This window comes from Dasypus novemcinctus, chromosome 9 (assembly GCF_030445035.2).
Source record: "Dasypus novemcinctus isolate mDasNov1 chromosome 9, mDasNov1.1.hap2, whole genome shotgun sequence".
Taxonomy (NCBI): Eukaryota; Metazoa; Chordata; class Mammalia; order Cingulata; family Dasypodidae; genus Dasypus; species Dasypus novemcinctus.
In genome coordinates, this window is record NC_080681.1 from 31311204 (window position 1) to 31329678 (window position 18475).

General features: G+C 43.7%; 1 protein-coding gene and 1 long non-coding RNA gene across 2 annotated transcripts; one reads left to right on the forward strand and one right to left on the reverse strand.

Annotated features, from left to right (window-relative positions):
- Window positions 1–246: 246 nt before the first annotated feature.
- Window positions 247–7811, reverse strand: LOC111762468 (uncharacterized). Its single transcript, XR_002795573.3, has 2 exons — window positions 7182–7811; window positions 247–356 (listed from the first exon to the last, which is right to left on the reverse strand). It is a non-coding gene; the product is annotated as an uncharacterized lncRNA (long non-coding RNA).
- F3 (coagulation factor III, tissue factor) lies at window positions 7768–18121 on the forward strand. Its single transcript, XM_004451000.4, has 6 exons — window positions 7768–8031; window positions 9159–9270; window positions 12907–13106; window positions 14942–15120; window positions 15741–15900; window positions 17189–18121. The coding sequence occupies exons 1-6, from the start codon at window positions 7932–7934 to the stop codon at window positions 17323–17325; spliced, it is 888 nt and encodes a 295-aa protein (XP_004451057.1). The 5' UTR covers window positions 7768–7931; the 3' UTR covers window positions 17326–18121.
- Window positions 18122–18475: the final 354 nt, after the last annotated feature.

An 18475-nucleotide genomic window follows, 5' to 3' on the forward strand; every position in this document is an offset into this window, starting at 1 on the left:
GTAGGTCAGAAAGTCCCTCCTAACCCAAACTCTAGTTTATTCATTGCAATCATGACCCCTATTTCTCAATGAATAACAGAAAATGCTGAGGAACATTTATTTTATGTTGTTAGGGCAAAGAAGCCATTTTCAGGTCTAGGCTCTTTTTTTTTTTTTTTTCTTTTCTTTTTTTAGCTTCTGGAGAGGAAAAAATAAAAGACCTAGATGTGGAAAAACTTTAAGGACTAAAGTAATTGGAAACAAAGCAAAAGAAAGAGTCCTTTATTCTTGATCACAACCAGGCATTGGCTTGGCTTTGTTTTGGAAATTCCCTTTATTTCAAAGGCAGAAACACCAGCTTCCCAGGGTAGGGAACACTGTGGAAAAAGAAAAAAGGAGATTTGAATCTGTGCAGAGGTTTATACTGAGCATCCATAGGTAATGTACGTGTCTTGTGCCATCAGGAGGGACAGCCAGTACACTGTGGCTGGTCATGGGAATGCACTCTGAGCTCCACTGTCTGGGTTCAAATCCCAGCTCTGCCACTTCCCAGCTATGCAAACGTGGGCAAATTACTTAACCTCTCCATGCCTCAATGAACCCACCTTTAAAATGTAAAATTCTACCAACATCTCATAGGGTCCACCTACAAAATAAAATGGAGGGCAGTTGAATTGAGAGATGGGACAAAGAGCAGATGTACCTTCCTTCCTATTCCTCAGACATCATGTGGATTTAGGGACTTAGCTTCCTGGCTCAATTCTTCTGATATCCCATAACCAAAAGAGGAAACTCCTCAAGGTACCATCTGCTGAATCAAGTCCAGACTCCTCAGCAGAGCATGCACAGCTGCCCAAGAGCTACCTTTCTAGCCTTAGCCCATACTTCTTTTCTATAAGACCCCTGCTCTCTAAACCCATTAAGCACCTTCCCCTCTGCTCACCCAGCTCTTGGCTCACCTTCCTTCCCACTCCTGGCCATTTGTCTATGGTCCTACTCAAACACTGCTCTTCCCAGGGAATCTTCTTTCATCACCCCAATGAGAAGTGAACTGTCTCCCTGGAGGTCCCAAACACCTATTATATCTTTCCAAGAAAGCCTTATATATATGGAGGACCTACTATGTGCCAGGAGGTGTGCAAGAAGCCGGGGGCATTGCTAAAGATAAGGCAGTCCCTGATGGCACGGAGTTCTCTATCTCTAGCCACAGGTTCCACTTCACTTATACTGCCTTCTTCTTCTAGGAGTTCACATATTTGTCTCATTTGCCTGACCAGCTTGCAAGCTATTTCAGAAAAGGGACTCTTAAAATAGCTCCTGGCACACTGCATCACACATAGTAAGCCCTCAATAAATATCTATTAACCTGTGTAAGGCAGGACCTTGGTTAACCAATCCATAAATAATAGGAGATAAAAACAAATACTATCCTTAAAATTAAGGTTGAGGCTTAAGATCAACCCTTTCAATCTGGCCATTTTAGTAGCTGTCTGTAAAGTTTACCAAATTCTGAAAGGCTGATCCTTGTCATGGTACCACAAGCATCCTCCATGGTATAATTCCTATTATCCCTCTTATGAGAAAGAATATGAGTTATTTTATGGTTTGTTTAGAGTTGATTTAGCATCATGAGTTGCTACAAAATAGTAATTTAAAGGGTAGTGGTATAGGGTGGCAATTATAACTAGTCAAACAAGTTTCCAGTGTTGAAATAACTCTTTTTGCTGAGAAATTACTTCCTGGCCTGAGTGCTCTGCCCTTGAAAGAGGAATTGATGTAATATGAGGAAGCACCATCCATCAAAGGAAGCAAGTGATGGACGGGCTACCCGTTCAAAACCTGGAGCATCTGCAAACAGGCTATTTTATAATATGTATTATATATCTATATTTTTCAACAAATGAATATCTAAATTAATCAACAAATGAATAAGTAAGAATGAAACCTGTGCACATGCTTTGAAACTAATTTAGTTATTTAAAAATAATAATTTTTAATTATTATACTAATTTCTTTTGTTGTTCTTCCCCTGAGGAATCTCATACCTTTCTGTTAGTTAGATTTGCTCTTTTATTGAGTTATCTTTTCATTTGGGGCTTTATTTTATATTTCTATATGCAAAAATTTGAGAGTTTATCAAATACATTCAAATAGATAAAGTACATGCACTTCAAATCCTTAGGTAATTTTCTGAGTTGAAGGTACCTTTTTGGTGGCCAACCATGACATGCCTAAATCTTAGGTAATTTTAAAATTTCCATTAACCAAAATTTATTTATCAATAACATTGTTAAGACTGTTCCATATCCAATCCAAGATGCTGCCCAAAATCATTCAAACTTACATCAGTAAATAAGAATGATGATACATTTAATAGGAAAGAGACTCCTTTTGTTTTACCCTGTACATCCAAAGCCTAGCAGAGAACCTGGCCAGGTTACATTCAAGTATTTGTTGAAAGAAGGGATTTCTGTCCATCAAATTTAGTGGATATGTCAGGTATAAAATATTACAGATAGGGGAGCATACGTGGCTCAACTGATAGAGCGTTCGTCTGCCATATGGAGGGTCCAGGGTTCGATCCCCAGAGCCTCCTTGACCCATGTGGAGCTGGCCCATGTGCAGTGCTGTGCATGCAAGGAGTGCCGTGCCAGGCGGGGGCACTCCTGCACAGGGGTGCCCCATGCACAAGGAGTGTGTCCCATAAGGAGAGCCGCCCTGCGTGAAAAAAGTGCAGCCTGCCCAGGAGTGGCGCCACACACACAGAGAGGTGACACAGCAAGATGATGCAACATAAAAGAGACGAAGTTTCCCAGTGCCGCCAGATAATGCAAGTGGACACAGAACACACAAGCGAATAGACACAGAGAGCAGACAACAGGGGGGAAGGGGAGAGAAATAAATAAAATAAATCTCTAAAAAAAAAAATTATAGAAATTGGGAACCAAGGGGCACTTACATGAAATAAATCCATATGAAAAATTTAAATCATATAAGTGTTATGGTAATAAGAATATAGGTTAAAGGCTTTCATTTTAAATGACTTGTTACTAACACAATATTCACAATTTACATTTATGATTCATCTATTTTGTTGCCATTGTATGTAGAGAACAAAATGGTGTTTACTGTTCTCCAGAATGAAAGTTGGCTGGTATTAATAGTTTGATACATCTCAGGTTTATAAAGATAGTTAGCTAATTGCTGAAAATACTAATTATATCCAAGTTTGAACTGGAAGCTCTTTTGCCAAAATTATATTTTTTTCCAGAATACTGGTGCTGTATGATAACTTACTTCAGAAAGCCTCCTGTAAGCTATTCTAGAGAGCTAAAAGAAGCATTTTTTGAATGGCCAGGTTAACAGATTTCATCGTATCCCTTCAACTCGTTAGTTTTGGTCGAAATGCAAACCACTGGATTAGTATATAATTATTTTCACAAAATGCATACTCATGACTGCCTATTTTTCCATGACTAACTTCACCCTGCCAGATGTTTCTTAGGTTCTCCTGAGTCACATTTTTTTTTTTCCAGAACTCTGTGTTCCCACTAACTCCTAATTCCCCTTGGCTTTTTCCCTACTTTGCCTTTTGTCTGAATTTTGGTAAAATGCTTTCGTTGTTCCTTTTACCATTTCATTTGTACATAATAACTTTCTATGAATCTGTCTCAATATCGTCTACTATCATAAAGCTTAACCTATCCCTTTCTGAAGGAGATAAACATATTGTGCAATTTATTCTGAAAAGCCATTAAGTCTTTCTATGCAAGGGAAGCTATCAGGAGGATCAGGATATGACTGAGTATATTCTAAATCACCTTAGAATTCAGTCTTTAGAAAAGCCCTAACCAGCTTTCAAACTTCCACAATTATTTTCTGCTGGTCAACAACTTTCCTCCTAATCAGGTTGTTTGGGGGCAGCAAGGGTCATTTAATCACTGGTTAGACAGCTGGAGCTTGCTATCAAGTGATGCTTTTCAACCCCTAATGGATTTGTATTTTCTTACCAATCTGAGCATTATGGAACACTCACTTCCTGGCCTCTAGACAGGAAAATTTCAACAACAGATTTCATCTCTTGAGCACCAATGAAAATATTAGGCTGCATGCACGGTTCCATAAAGTATTCACTGTTTCCAAAAAGATTCAGAGCCTACTGTGTGCTAGTTACCATGCCAAAGGGTTGAGATATTTAAAGAAAAAAAAAAACCCAGTCCCTATTACTCAGGGACCTCTAGTGGGGAAAACCAACAAGTAAAATGAACAATGGCAATCGAGTGCAGCAAGTGTGGTGCCAAGTACTATTATAAAAGTACAGAGGAAGGCTGAACCATCGCCCCCATCATTCTCAGATTCCTCATCAACCACATTTCATCACTGGTTATGCAAAGGGAACTCAAACCCCTCTCCCTGCACCATGCAAGCATGTTTCAAAGAATAACCACCAGGAAATTTCTGCCTGAAAACAGTGAGTTCCCCAAAACTGCAAACCTTGTCAACATCAACTGTAGAACATTGCTGGGTGTCTGTGGATGAATACATTTATCCAGTAACCTTGGGTTTAAGTCCAATCTTACTTCCATGCATTGGGAGTAGAAGAAAAAATAGTCAGTAGAAAGAAAGCTCCTTGGGTGGGAGACCTGATCTGCACTGTGAATTTAGATAAATTCTTTCATTCAGGTGGGTTGCAGAATGATGTTTATAAGGTCCTCTCCAGCTCCTGACATTCTAAGATCTAATCAGAAAGGGGTGGTCAGGCCAGTGTGGCTATGATTATGCCTTAGGAACTTTGTGGACTCAGAGCCTCCGAGACGTATCATAAAGGAGGAAATTTTGGTACCTGCTAAAGTTCAGTGCTGGGGAATAAATTATGTACCCCAGGAAAATGTGGTCTTAATCTTAATCCATTTCTGTGGGTGTGAACCCATTATAATTAAGACCCTTTGAAGATGTTATTTTTAGTTAAAATGTTAATTTTAATGTGAATTAAGATGAATTTTGGGCTTTAATCTGGATTACTGGAGTCCTTGATAAACAGGATGAAATTCAGACAAAGAAAATAAAGAGGAAGCAAGAAGATGGAAGTCAGTGGAACCCAGAAGAGAAAGGAAAAGAAACTGCCACATGCATTTGCCATGTGACAGAAATGCCAAGGACCCAAAGATCACCAGCAACCAGCTTCAAAATGCCACAGTCTTGGGGAGAAAGCATTGCCTTGCTTGATGCCTCAATTTTGGACTTCTAGCCTCAAAACTGTGAGCCAATGCATTTCCATTCTTTAAGTCAACCCATTATTTGGTATTCGTTTTAACAACTGGGAAACCAAAATACTCAGCTTTCCTGAAGGAGATTAAAATATTTTGTAAGGTTAGTGAATAATTCAAACAAATTATTCCTATGCAACAAATATCAAGAGTGAAATTTTAAGGGTGTACTTTTAATGTTTCCAAATAGCCAATGATCTAGAAATCATCTGCTCATGGTTCAGTGGACTGAGGGGAAAACTTTGCTGTGAGATAGTATTTGCCATGTCTAGTTTTCTTTCTTCTCCTCTTGAAAATAGTAATGATTTTACTATTTTTCAAATTTTGAAGAATGTCATCCCACATTTGTTTAAAAACCTATGCATGGGAAGCAGATTTTGGCTAAACTGATAGAGCTTCTGCCTACCACATGGGAGGTCCAGGGTTCAAACCCAGGGCCTCCTGACCGTGTGGTGAGTTGACCCTTGCACAGTGCTGATGCGCTCGAGGAGTACCGTGCCACACAGGGGTATCCCCCATGTAGGGAAGTCCCATACACAAGGAGTGCGCCTCATAAGGAGAGCTGCCCTACGTGAAAAAAAGCACAGCCTGCCCAGGAGTGGTGCTGCACACACTGAGAGCAGACGCAGAAGATGATGCAACAAAAGAGAGACACGGATTCCCAGTGCCACTGACATGAATGCAAGCAGACACAGAAGAACACACAGCAAAGAATGGACACAGAGAGCAGACAATGGGGGTGGGGAGGGGAGAGAAATAAATTAAAAAATAAATCATTTTTTAAAAATTTCAATAAATTCCTCCCTTCCCTACCTGAAAATTTTAGTTGATAGGCAAATATTCATCTAATTTGTCAATATTTATGGCACCTTTTGTGTTACAATCTAGTGGAAAACATACTTCTCTTATCAAATTGCTGCTCTTGATGTTGCTTAAAGCCTTGTACGATTTCAGGACAGTCAAGAACTCCAAGTGGAGTGCATACTCCCTTGATGCAATGATTTCCTGGATCTTGCAGCCCACCGGACTGAAGTGTAACTTTTCTCTATAGCTACCTTCAACCCCAGAGAGCAAAGCCTCACATCCCAGATGGGGCTGCGGAACCGTTAGGTAAAATGACTCCGGCCAGATAGTGCAAAACGGATTGTATGGTTTAGCTTTGCAAATATTAACTCTGTGGGTTTTAGAGCTGGAAGAGAGCTCAAAGAGAAAGCCAGCACAGCTTTCAACTTCTGGGAAGGAAGGTCCACAAGGGCTAAACCTGGATGTGCTATTTCAGTTGAGGCAAGGGGAAAAAACGAAAGGTTTCTGCAAATTTCATTCGTTTTAAAATGAGTCTAACACGATGGCTCAGGGGGTCCTATAGTGAGGTGGACTGTGTGCCCTGAAAGGCAAGGCTGACATTTCTAGAAAATAATGCAAGGGGGGGGGAGGGAAAATAAACTGCATTCTGCCCCTAAGAACCTCTCCAGCCCTGTACCGGAGGCAACTACAGAATGAAAATAAACAAATGGTGGGAGGTGCTTTGACAAGACAGAGTACAATGCTGCCGTAAGGGCTAACAACCGTCTTGTGCCTGCAAATATTACAGTAAAGCCCAGAAGAGGAAGCCAGAAAGTAACTGAGAAAAACCAAAGCTTAAATCGAGCGGCACAAAAGTCTGGTTATACTTTTATATTTCGGTTTTGGTTTCTCTAGACATGGGTGGAACTAATTCCAAACCACGATGTCTTTTTCAACGTGGGAACAATCCATTCTGGAACCACCGAGCTGCAGATGTCACAGGGAATTCTCCCAGAGGCAAACTGCCAGCCTTGGGCTGCTCTTTCCCGGTCTCCCGGAGCTGGGCTGAGTTGCGCCTGGGCTAACCGAGCGCCACGGGGACCGCGCCCTTGCCGCTGACTTTTAGACCCGCGGGCCGCGGGGAGTTCTTACCCACGGCAGACAGACACCTGCCTCGGCCCTGCCTTTACACAACGTGCAACGCTACGTGTCCTGTGAGGTAGGAAGAGCAGGTATATCGGTGCCTCTCCAGGCAGAAGACGAGAAGGGCCGTTATTTGGCTGCAGATCCAGAGTCTCAGCCCCTCGTGGGCAACGCGCCCTGCGCCCAGGAAATGCCCTTCGCGGCCCGAACGGAGCTCAGAGTTCGTATTTTCTATTACGTTTTGTAAATGGTGCCCCTCCTACCGTTCCTGAAAAACACTTTATCACCAGACGAAAAGGAATACTCCCTTTCTTCCCGCGCGAGGAGTTCTTCCAGGGAGCCCCACTTTTTCTTTCCCCGCAGGTCTCCCGCGGGGTCGCAGCACCTGGAGCCGGGGACAGCCTCGGGGCACCTTGGCGCTCCTCGGTGCGGTTGAATCACCAGTGAGTCACCGGTTGCAGGGTCCCGGAGTTTCTACGAAGAGGGGGCGGGGCAGGGGTGTGGATTCGCCTGGGGCCGCCCACGGCGACGGCGAGTGACCCCGGCTGGGGGCGGGGAGGCGGGAGGCGCGGCTGCGGAGGGTGCGGGGGCGGGCTGCCCCGAGAGCCCTTAAAGCGCGCGGGGCACGGGCTCCTCCAGTTTTGGGGTTCCCCGCTGCCCAGCCAGTTCGCTCCGCTCGCCCGAGGACGCCTCCAGTCCAACCTTCCCAGACTCCGGGGAGCAACGGTTTCAACCAGACCTTGTCGTGGGCTCGTGGAGATGGCGCCCCCCGCCGGGACCCGGGACCCGCGCCCCGACGCCGCCCTCGCGCGGAGGCTGCTCCTCGGCTGGGTCCTCGCCCAGGTTGCGGGCGCCGCAGGTGAGTGCCCCCGACTCCCTCCCCGAAGGCGTAGGGGACTCGCCCTGCTTCCCCGGGGCGCCCCGGAGTGCCTCCCGCTCCCGCCGCGCTCGGCTGCGCTCACCCGGCACATTTCGAATGAACCACGGGGCCCCCGGGCCGGCGAAGGCGGCGTGGCGTGGGGGCGTCGCGGTAGCTCGTGCGCAGGACTCCGCAGCGCCTTTCTTTGTACTGGAGATTTTCACCGCGGGAGTCTGTTGTAGTATTATATAAGTGGATGCTGGGCTCCAGACTTAAGTTTGGGGAAAGAGCTTTTCCGTGAGGTGCGACCTTGAAAGCGGTGGGACGTGGCCCCGCAACTGCACGGAATGCGCCAGTGGTGGCGAAGGTATCTTTTATTACCTGTGCACCTTTCCTGGAATAAAGAGCGGTCTTGTCTTAGTCGTGTTCGTGGTAGATTGGGATAGTGGCAATCCTGCTCCAAATTGTTGCTGAGAATGGAGCAGGCCCGGGTGTGTGGGGCTGGGCAGAAACGGGACCTGCCGAATCCTTGCAAAGCTGCCCTTCATCATAAAGCATCCCAATCAAATACTTCGATGGCGGGGACAGGCCATCCATCTCGGTCTCCGTGGAAGTTACAGAGATAATTTAGACAAAATGAGGAAAAGTCACTCTTTGACTATTTCATATTGTGCAATTCCAACTCTTTTCTTGCACACGTAAAATTTGCCCCTTTCTCTAACTGACTGAAAACCCTTACCCAAAGGGGCCGGTCTTCCTGGAGATTTTCACCTTAGAGTCGTGCAATATCCCAGTCAGATCATGCACACCCTGGAACCTTGATTTCTGGACTGTGCTTCCAGGCCAGCTTATACCAGGGTTTTCCCCAGAAATAATTTTGAACAGGGGAGTCAAGATCCTTCCCTCTTTCCAAGGGTTACAGGGTAGGTCTCACCGTGAGGTAATTCTGGGTCTGGAAAAAAATTTTGAAGGTTCTTTTCTTGATAATTAAGTCGTGAAGTTTTTGTGGCTGAAAAATAGTAAATCTGAGCTGTATGGTGGTGGTGGGAGTGTTTTATACCATCAATGTGATGTAATTACAGGGCTGGGAAGTGCACGCAACAATAGCTGTTTCTCTATTTTTAAAGGCACTACAGATATAGTGGCAGCATATGATTTAACGTGGAAATCAACGAATTTCAAGACAATTTTAGAGTGGAAACCCAAACCTGTCAATCATCTCTACGTTGTTCAGATAAGGTAAGTTAGGTACAAAAAAGAAAAAAGGTTTTGATGTTTCCACTTCTCTGTGCTGAATACAACTCTCTTTAAAGCTGATAAATGAATTAGATTATTTAACAGATGATAAAGAAGAGGGCATTCATGTCATTTCCTGGTCAGGGCAATAACCTATCAAGACTATGACATTTCTGGACCTTAAACTGATCAAAAGCTTTCATTGTTTTGGGGAATGGTTGGAAAACTCATAAGTGGAGTATAAGGCTATGGAGAAGTAAACCTTTTTGAGCAGGCTCTGGAGACACCAATGCCTGGGTTTTTAGATCAGAGATAACTAATGTCATCTAAGAAGAGATGTGTTTTTCCTAGGTTCACTGTCTAGACTGTGAGCCATGTCTAACCGTTAGGGAAGAGGTGGGGAGGAATTTGGATGTATACCTTGCCCTTAAGCAGTGTTTGATTCATTAATATTTGAATGCTGAGAATCAAAATGCAGTTGCTTACATGATCTCTGAGGAAGCCAAAGTAGTGACTCACTGTGCCTCTCAGAAATGCTCTTCTGTTTGCACCTCAGCGGTCAAGGCCCCTCTGCCCATCGCTGATGGGCAGCTCTCCCCAGGAGCCCGTCATTCAGCATATCCACTCTAAATGTCAGAGGTGGGCCGCCTGTCTTCTCACCATATTCTTGGCAAGTTCTTGGTTTCTGAAAAGTTCTAGGAGGCTCAGTAGGTATCTTCTTGAGTAGAGAACTGCTGCCTTGGAGATTATTTTGACGCGAATTGTTTAAAGGCACAAACCGATCGTCATCTAAAATGAAACGGTTATTTGATATTTTCTTTTGTTTGAACTCATGTCAAGTATTTTTTTTAGCATTAGGAATACAGCTCCTAAGTGTAAGGTGGATCCTTTCAGGTGGATGGTCAGGTTTTTCAAAATAAACTTCATGGCAACTATTGCCAAACCAGCAGGGAAGAGAATTTGTGTGTGTGCATGCATGGATATATCGATCAATAGACAGAGTAGTTACATAACCCAAGGTAATGGTTATGATTATGGTCAAACTTGTCTGTTCACATTCCACTGATTGAGAATCTGTAATTAATTCTTTTAATACAAAGCTGAAATTTCCCTTAGTAAGCATTTTCCTTCTGGATACTGCAGAACAAATGAAGTGAAAAGGTTTTAGGGCATATGCTCACTTCCTAAGTATATTCAAAGTTACATTTGGTGAACGTGTGGAGATATATTTAAGATTTACCTGATTTTTTAAAAGTCAGCCTTTGTCAACCCTAAGCTGGACTCAGTAAAGCTGCTGTCACTTAAGTGGGCATTGCCCCTGATCTACTGTCACAAGCGCACAGAGCTGCAGTGGCAATCTCCCTCTGCCCTCGCCCCTGTGCACGATTCGGTCACACCCCACAGAGACCCGAGACCCGCACTCTTCCCCTGCCCTCTGCACAGTTAAACAGGGTTCCTTGGTTTAAAGGAACTCTAACAGTCATTTTATAGAGAAGAACCCGTTGCCTTGGGACCGTGAGGGATTTGCTCACCACTGCACCGAGGATGAGTGCAGAGCCGTGTCTGGAACCAAAATCTCCCCAGGACCCCATTCCACCTCCCCCTTCTCAGGGTGGGTCTGCTGCAGTCTGACAGTGAGACCCCAGAACCAGGGAGGAGGAGGGGGGAAGGCTTTCTTCTCTGTTTTCTGACCCTAGAGGAAGCATCTTAATATCCATCCCCCTCTAGAAGGAAGGCTGTCCCCAGCCACAGGATGCTACTGCTGTGCCCGAAGCCCCTAGTTGGAACTGCGTTTCCCCCGCTTTGGACACAGTTTTAAATGTGATTGGAGGTGTTATTGGCTCAAGCCTGAGCACCAAACCATCCCTGATAACATTAATTCCATGGGACTTTTCTGAATTCCAAAACCGAATTTACAAAGCTTCTAGAAAACAACCTGCTCCTAAATCTGTGACAGTCTGTATTCTGTTGTAGCTGTTTAGTAATTCAGGCAGGACATTTCTTTCATTTCCAAATCCTTGTGCTAAATTTTGCCATGGAGTATGTGATTCCTGCTTGTGACTTGGGAGGAACAAAATACCATATCTCTCAGATGGAATGTAGCCCCGAGCCAAGCAGTCTTTCTCCTGTTATGTGAGCTACTTATGCGATGGAGAGAAATCCTCATGTACTCATTCCCTTTATGAAATGGAAGGCATATAATTTAAAAAATGAAAACCAAAAACACCTGCTTTTTTGTCATTCCAGAATGACCAAAATATTTCTGTATCTTAGTGTGTGAATTTTAGGGTAGAGAATATATGTGCCCAAATCCTTCTAGCCTAATTTATTGCAGTTTAAAAAAAACAAAAAAAAAAACCCCAAAAACATCTTTATGGCTCTTATGCATGAATTTAGACAGTTAAGTCTGCATGGTGTCTCATTTCTCCCCTGCTAATGCATGAATTCAGCCTGGACCGCAAATCATCTAATACTTAGCCAGGCCTGGTTATGTGTGCAAAGTCCTAAAGCAAGTACATGGATCACTGGGACAAAGCAGAGCATATTCACGTTAGGGCTTTCATGGGGCACAGGTGCTGGGGAACTGGGAAGGGAAAGGTTAAATGGAGCAGGGAGATCTGGGAGATCCCCGGGGAAAGTGGGGTGGGAGCCTGACCTTGAATTAAGGGTAGAGCTGTGTCGGTGGCTGATGCTGAAGGGAAGAGCCATGTAACGGTCCCTTTCTAGGGCACAGAAGTGTGGATCAGATTGCAGTGATACTTATCTACGAATTGTTTTGGTCCTTTAGAAGAATTTCCGTTTTAGTACAAAGTCATTTAAATCGTTATCTCTTTATTGATGTCTTAAAAAATAAGGACAAAGAAAGAGTAGTCTTTCAGCCTGCCAGACTCACTGACTTTGTTAGATACTACCTGCATGGTTATTCTGTAATCATTGACAAGACACATTCATGTCTTAGAGAAGTGAGGGAGGCATGTTGTGTCATGAGGTGGACAGACCCAGCTCAGTCACTCACTAGCTGTGTGACCTTGTACAAGTTACTTAGCATCTCTGAATTTCAATAAAAAAGATCCAATACCTTCTTGAAAAGACTATATCAAAGTTACCTGTGAAACTGGTGTCCAGGACAGTACCTGGCATGTACATAATTAATAACCACACAAATAATGACGCTGTAACAAACAGAATATCATAGGATGTGATCTATTGCATGATGATATAAGAAGACATAATAAGCAGCTGGGTCTTGATGGAAAATTGTTCTTTCTCCCATGTACCCTGACAAGCCAAGGACATGGTAAGAAAGGCGTTATCATAGAATGCTTATGAGCGTGGACTCAGGAGTTAAACCACTGCCTGGGTCACAGTTGAGCTGTGTGACTTTGAGAAAGTCACCTAAGCTCACTTTGTCCCCATCGCCGTAGCTGTAAAACAGCGGTAATCACACACATGCACACAGACACACACCCCGGTTGCTGGGAGGACGCAAGGGTGCGACTGAAGGGCTCAGGACACCACAGCTCATCGGGATTAACCGTGGCTGCTCTCACTGGTAACACAGGACACCACAGCCAGGAAGCCGGCACTGTTTTCGGATGCAAACCATCATGTTCCATTCCTCGTTCTTTCTTTCTTTAGCCATGGACAAGGAGATTGGATAAACAAGTGCTTCTACACGACAGACACAGAGTGTGATCTCACCGACGTGATTGTGAAGAATGTGAAGCAGACGTACATGGCACGGGTTCTCTCCTACCCAGCAGAGAATGGCAAGCCCACTAATTCTACAGTGGAACCTGGCCGAACGAACGCCCCGGAGTTCATGCCTTACGTAGAGAGTAAGTAGGAAGAGAAACGGCCTGGTTTCTAATAACCTTTCATTCTTGTCACCCTGAAGGATCACTAGATAAAAAATATTTGCGCATAAACACATCTTTCTCAGAAACTGGTGAGTGCGACAGCTCTCAGTGCTTATCCCGGATATGGTAGGAGGTACCTAAACATGAACTTCAGAGTGGATGACAGTGTCATCGAGTAGTTTTCCCCACTGGTCTGTTCCCAGACCAGCAGGATGGGTGGGAAGTAGGAAATCACGAAACCTGGGGTTCCAGCTTTGCCATATATATATAGATTATATGTATCATATATTCTAAATTTTCTGTCCCATCATCAGACCAGAAGACCCAGTTTAAGGTGTTGCACAGTCATGCATGCAGGAGTCCACATAGTCTCCCTCTAATCCCATAATTGGGGTTGCTGACCTTCTTCAAATCAGTTGACCATGGCTGGAATCCCATGATGTGCCTAGTGCTTGCCCAGCTCCCAGCCTGCCTCCCTCATGGTGGTTTTGAAAATGTGGAATGCTCTCTTCCCCAACTTTTGCCCCAGTAAGCTGACTTTACTATCTAATAGGGGAATGCAGAGGATTCCTGACAAGTGGGCAATTAAAAAATTGTGTCGGCGTGTCTGTGGTTCTGAAGTAGGTGTTGTAGATAAACACGCACGGCAATTGAGAAGAGTAAAATCAGCTTCTCTTTTAAGGCCTGCTGGATAGTGTGAATGTTTTGCTACTGGCATTTCTATATTTGCCCCTCTGCCTGCCCTGTGAGAGGCAGCAGGGCTTCTGGAGGTCGGGATGGGGAAGAGAACGGGCAGCCCGCAACCCTTCCTTCCAGTATCACTTCAAAGGTTGAAATAGGGGCAGCCTTACCCCCCGGGAAGCTACACCGCACTGGGAAGACCATCTCTTCTCGCTCCGTGAATGCCTTTGTGTGTTTCTGGTGGCCCTCGGCTAGAGAGCCATCAGCAGCCACCTCCACTGACTCTGCAGGATCACTGATACTCATTTTTCCTCCAGCTGCTGTGACATCCTCATGATTTCCTTTTATGGCTTTTGAGTTTCGTGTAAGCCACTTCAAATCCTTTGTGAAAGAGGGAACATATAAATAGAATTGTGCAAAGTAGAAAAGATTGCATGCACACACACACCCATGCATATACACATGCCACACACTGTGTACCCACCACGTGCACACACACACGGCTTGCACATAATTGGTGTTGAATGGGATTTATTTTACTGTCTTTCAATGAAAACCCTTGACAAAACTGAGCTATTGCAGAGACCCAATGTTTAAAGGAGAGTGGTTCCTTAAGGTACCAAGGACATTCCTGGGTGTTCCCACAGCCCTTAATTTATTGGGCCTAAAACATGGACTCTTATAGAACAATGCCATTCAGTAGCCACTAACCACATGTGCCTATTGAACATGAGAAATAAAGCTAATGCTATAAGTATAAAAGACTGGATTTTGAAAAATGTGAAATATCTCAAGGAGTTTTTATTTTGGTTACGTATTAAAATGAAAATACTTTGGGTATATTTGGTTCAAGTATTTTATTCAAATTACCTTCACCTGTTTCTTTTTACTCCTGATGTGGCTACTAAGACATTTAAAATTACATCCATGGCTCCCACTGTATTCCTTTTGGACGGTGTTGCCGCAAAAAGTCTCAAGATTTCACTCTGGTGCTGCTAAAGCCTCCTGCTGACAGGACGCTGAGCTCCTGTGGAGGTCTTTCATGAAAGGTGACTGACTTGTGATAACTACATGGGATTTTACTTTGTACAGCATTCTTTGGTTCCACCAAAGTTCATTTGTCTGTGTTTCAGCAAATCTCGGGCAGCCAGCAGTTCAGAGTTTTGAACAAGTTGGGACAAAACTGAATGTGACTGTACAAGATGCACGTACCTTAGTCAGAAGGAATGGCACATTCCTACACCTCCGGGATGTTTTTGGCGAGGATTTAAGTTATACACTTTATTATTGGAAAGCTTCAAGTTCAGGAAAGGTGAGAATTCTTTATTCATATTTATGACATCTGTTCATTGGTGGGTCTTTGGTTTTACTCCCACAATTCCCCAGTTCAAAAATAACAGACTGGGGGCTGGTTGAGAGGGCGGTGTGGCAGGGTGAGAGGGGCACCCGCTGGGCGGGGAGTCCGGTGGCAGGTCCTGGTGCTGCCTGGGACAACGGCCAGCCCTGTGACTTTGGGCAGAGCCCCTGCAGATGCAGGTCCTCAGCCAAGGGGCTGGACCAGACCATTGCTGTAGTTCCCATCAGCTCTCGCGCTCCTTGATTCCTGCCTCTACTGAGGATCTCGGAGAAAAAGCTTGTCTTCCACTCGACGATTAATACCACTACGTTATTATTATTATTTTATTGAGAATATCTTCTAAAGAGCTAAATGGGGTCATATGTGCCTGCATTGGGTGTGTTCAGTTTTGACAAAATCATCCTTAGAGTTACTGGGAGAACTGATTAATGGAGACACTTCTCATCATATATATTTCAGACTCGTCCTTGTAGACTTTGACCAGACTCTAGGCTTTGATTTCTGTGGTGACTTAGTAAAGGGGAAATAATTCATTCTGAGTCTAGATGAACTAAGAACTCTTTGCCTTTTAACAGAAAACAGCCAAGACAGACACTAATGAGTTTTTGGTTGACGTGGATAAAGGAGAAAACTACTGCTTCAGCATTCAGGCAGTGATTCCATCCCGAAAAGAAAACCAGAAGAGTCCAGAAAGCATCACTGAGTGCACCAGCCAAGGAAAAGGTGTATTCCGAGGTGAGCGGGACTGCCTGCCATTCACCTGGGAGGCTCCACACTCAGGGCCAGGGTGATACTTCTCTTGCTAAATATTCACGGAGGAACCTCCTTGATTTTTAAAAAAATACTCCTAAAATCTTAGACATTTAGAAATGGTTCTCCGTTGTTTCTTTCAAAAGTGTTTTCTCAAGTAACTACCATGTGCTGAGCTCTCTGCTGAGCACCAGGTACACAGCATGTGTTTAGGATTGAGCATCGAATCACAGATTTCTCAGGATGTTTTTTTCATGCTTAAACTCAGATCCTGGGTGGGAGCCTCTGGGCCAGCCACAAGAGCACCCAGTAGACATCTGAGATGACCCATGGAGGACATAAATTTAATGCCTTCAGAGAAGGGATTGAGTATATTAAATATACCTATGTGCATGTGTGAGCACATGGCCGACACGTGTGCACATGTGTGCACATACACTGGGCTCTCAGCCACGCTGTGTGTCAGAAGGTTCCTAACTAGACGTGACGCAGGTATTGAGAACGATGCATGAGGCATCTCCTCCAGGCTTCCAGGGCAGGAGTTCTGACTACTTTAAGGGAACAGAGGAGCCAGAGGATAGTGATGATAGCTTTACTCTTTGCAATGAGATTGAAGAATTAAAAAAACAAAAACAAAACTGCTTTTAAATAAATTATTCTCTCCTTTTGCCTTCCACAGGAGAGAGGGCTACCCTTACCTCTGGTCCTGCACTCCTTGGTGCCATCCTACCATCAACCCTCAGATTAGTCTGCCTCAGCTCAGTTCTAATTCTCCTACTTCTCCGCCTTTGTGCACATGTGGGCCTTTGCTTGCCCTGCCTCTTCTCTTCCTACAGAAGTGGCCATTCCAGAGCCATTTCAAATGCCACCGCTGTTATCCTCTCTTCTTCACCTGGTAGCACTTGGATTCTTCCTCTCTGCACCTGTAATTCATCTTCTTCTATGATCTTGGCCACCAAACTCAACATCACTTTTAGCCACTTGTTTCCAACTGCTGTTATTGCTTCTAGACATGTGACTCTTTTCTAGAGTGTGAGCATTATTCATTTTATTAAATGTCCCATTAAATGCTTTTAGCCATGGTTGATTGCCCTAAAGCACCTAGGGTTTACCAAACTCCTTCCTAACCCAGGTGTGGTAGAAAGAGTGGCAGAATGAGATTTTTAACTGAGCCAAAGCAGGATGGTGACATGTGGGGTTGAGCCCGCCGTTCTGCCCACTGTTAAGATCAGAACACTCCCCCTAAATTGACTTGTAATCGTTTATGTTTCAGAATTGTTCTTCATCATTGGAGCAATAGTGTTTGTGGTCATCGTCTTCATCATCATCCTGTCGATATCTCTGTACAAGTGCAGGAAGACAAGAGAGGGGCAGAGTGGGAAGGAGAACTCCCCGCTTAATGTTGCATAAAGGAAGCTCTGTTGGAGCTGCCAACTGCTGCGAATTTTATGTTGCACTGTGACCAAGAACTTTAAGATAATGGAATAGATGGAAACACAAATGAGTACTTGGAGCATGAAGACAGTTTGGGTTCAACGAATGCTCCTTATCTGAACTGTAATCACAATGAACATTCTGATTTTGACAGTCACTTTGGAATGTGATGAACGGTACAACCAATTCTAAGTTTATTTAAATTTCTATTTTGACACTATGGTACCTTTTGCACATATCATGCTTTAGATTGTATATTCTGCACTCAAGGTGAAACTAAGTTATCCAAGCAAAAAGAAATGAAAAAAAAAACCCTAGATGGATTTGGAGAAGCTGATATCAAGCCATGCAGGAAAGTAAAATGGAAATTTGAATGGATTTTTCTGACCTATGTCTGCCCTTTCATCCTGTGGTATTTAGGTTCCTTTTTTTTAAGGTTTAAAGCAACTGACAAACTTTTATGTGAATGTGTTAAATGCAAAAGACTTTCCTAAAATGTATCACAGTTTAGCACTTTGACTTAAATGCTGTTGGTTAAACACTTGACAGCTACCTATATTTTTATAAGACTGCTATACAAACAAACTGCATAGAGTTTATGATTTAAGGTACTTAAAGCTTCTATTAACAGCATTGTATATATTATATTATTTTTTGAAGGTTTTGTGTATGGGGATTTTCTATTTATATAGGTACTATTGTTATGTTTGTATATATTGAGATTATTTATTTAATATACTTTTATATAAATAAAGGTGACTGGGAATTTTGACTATTGTATTTATTTTATCTCCATTTATTACTTATGATTTGGCCTTTGTACTACTCAGCTCTCCTACACTAACAAATGACTCCCAAAAATCTCTGTGGCTTATAACAACGTATCTTTATTTTTCACTTTACATTTCTGTGGCTATGGGTTAGATACGCCTCTTCAGTGTCTTTTTCTAGGACCCAGGCTGAAGAAGATGCCCCAAATCGTATCACGGCAGAAGGAAAAGCAAAACGCTGGTAGAAATAAGCAGTCACTTTAAGCTTTAAATTCCTCTTGAAACTTCTGCTCCATACTGGCTCACTGTCACTGCACTCACATGCCATCAGCCCAGGCAAGTCACGTTACCAAGCC

Bases quoted from the DNA above. Each gene is read 5' to 3' on its own strand.
- F3 (XM_004451000.4), top strand. From the start codon at position 7,932: ATGGCGCCCCCCGCCGGGACCCGGGACCCGCGCCCCGACGCCGCCCTC. The intron at 9,271-12,906 runs GTAAGTTAGGTA...TTCTTTCTTTAG, and splicing joins CTCTACGTTGTTCAGATAAG to CCATGGACAAGGAGATTGGA. The intron at 13,107-14,941 runs GTAAGTAGGAAG...TCTGTGTTTCAG, and splicing joins GTTCATGCCTTACGTAGAGA to CAAATCTCGGGCAGCCAGCA.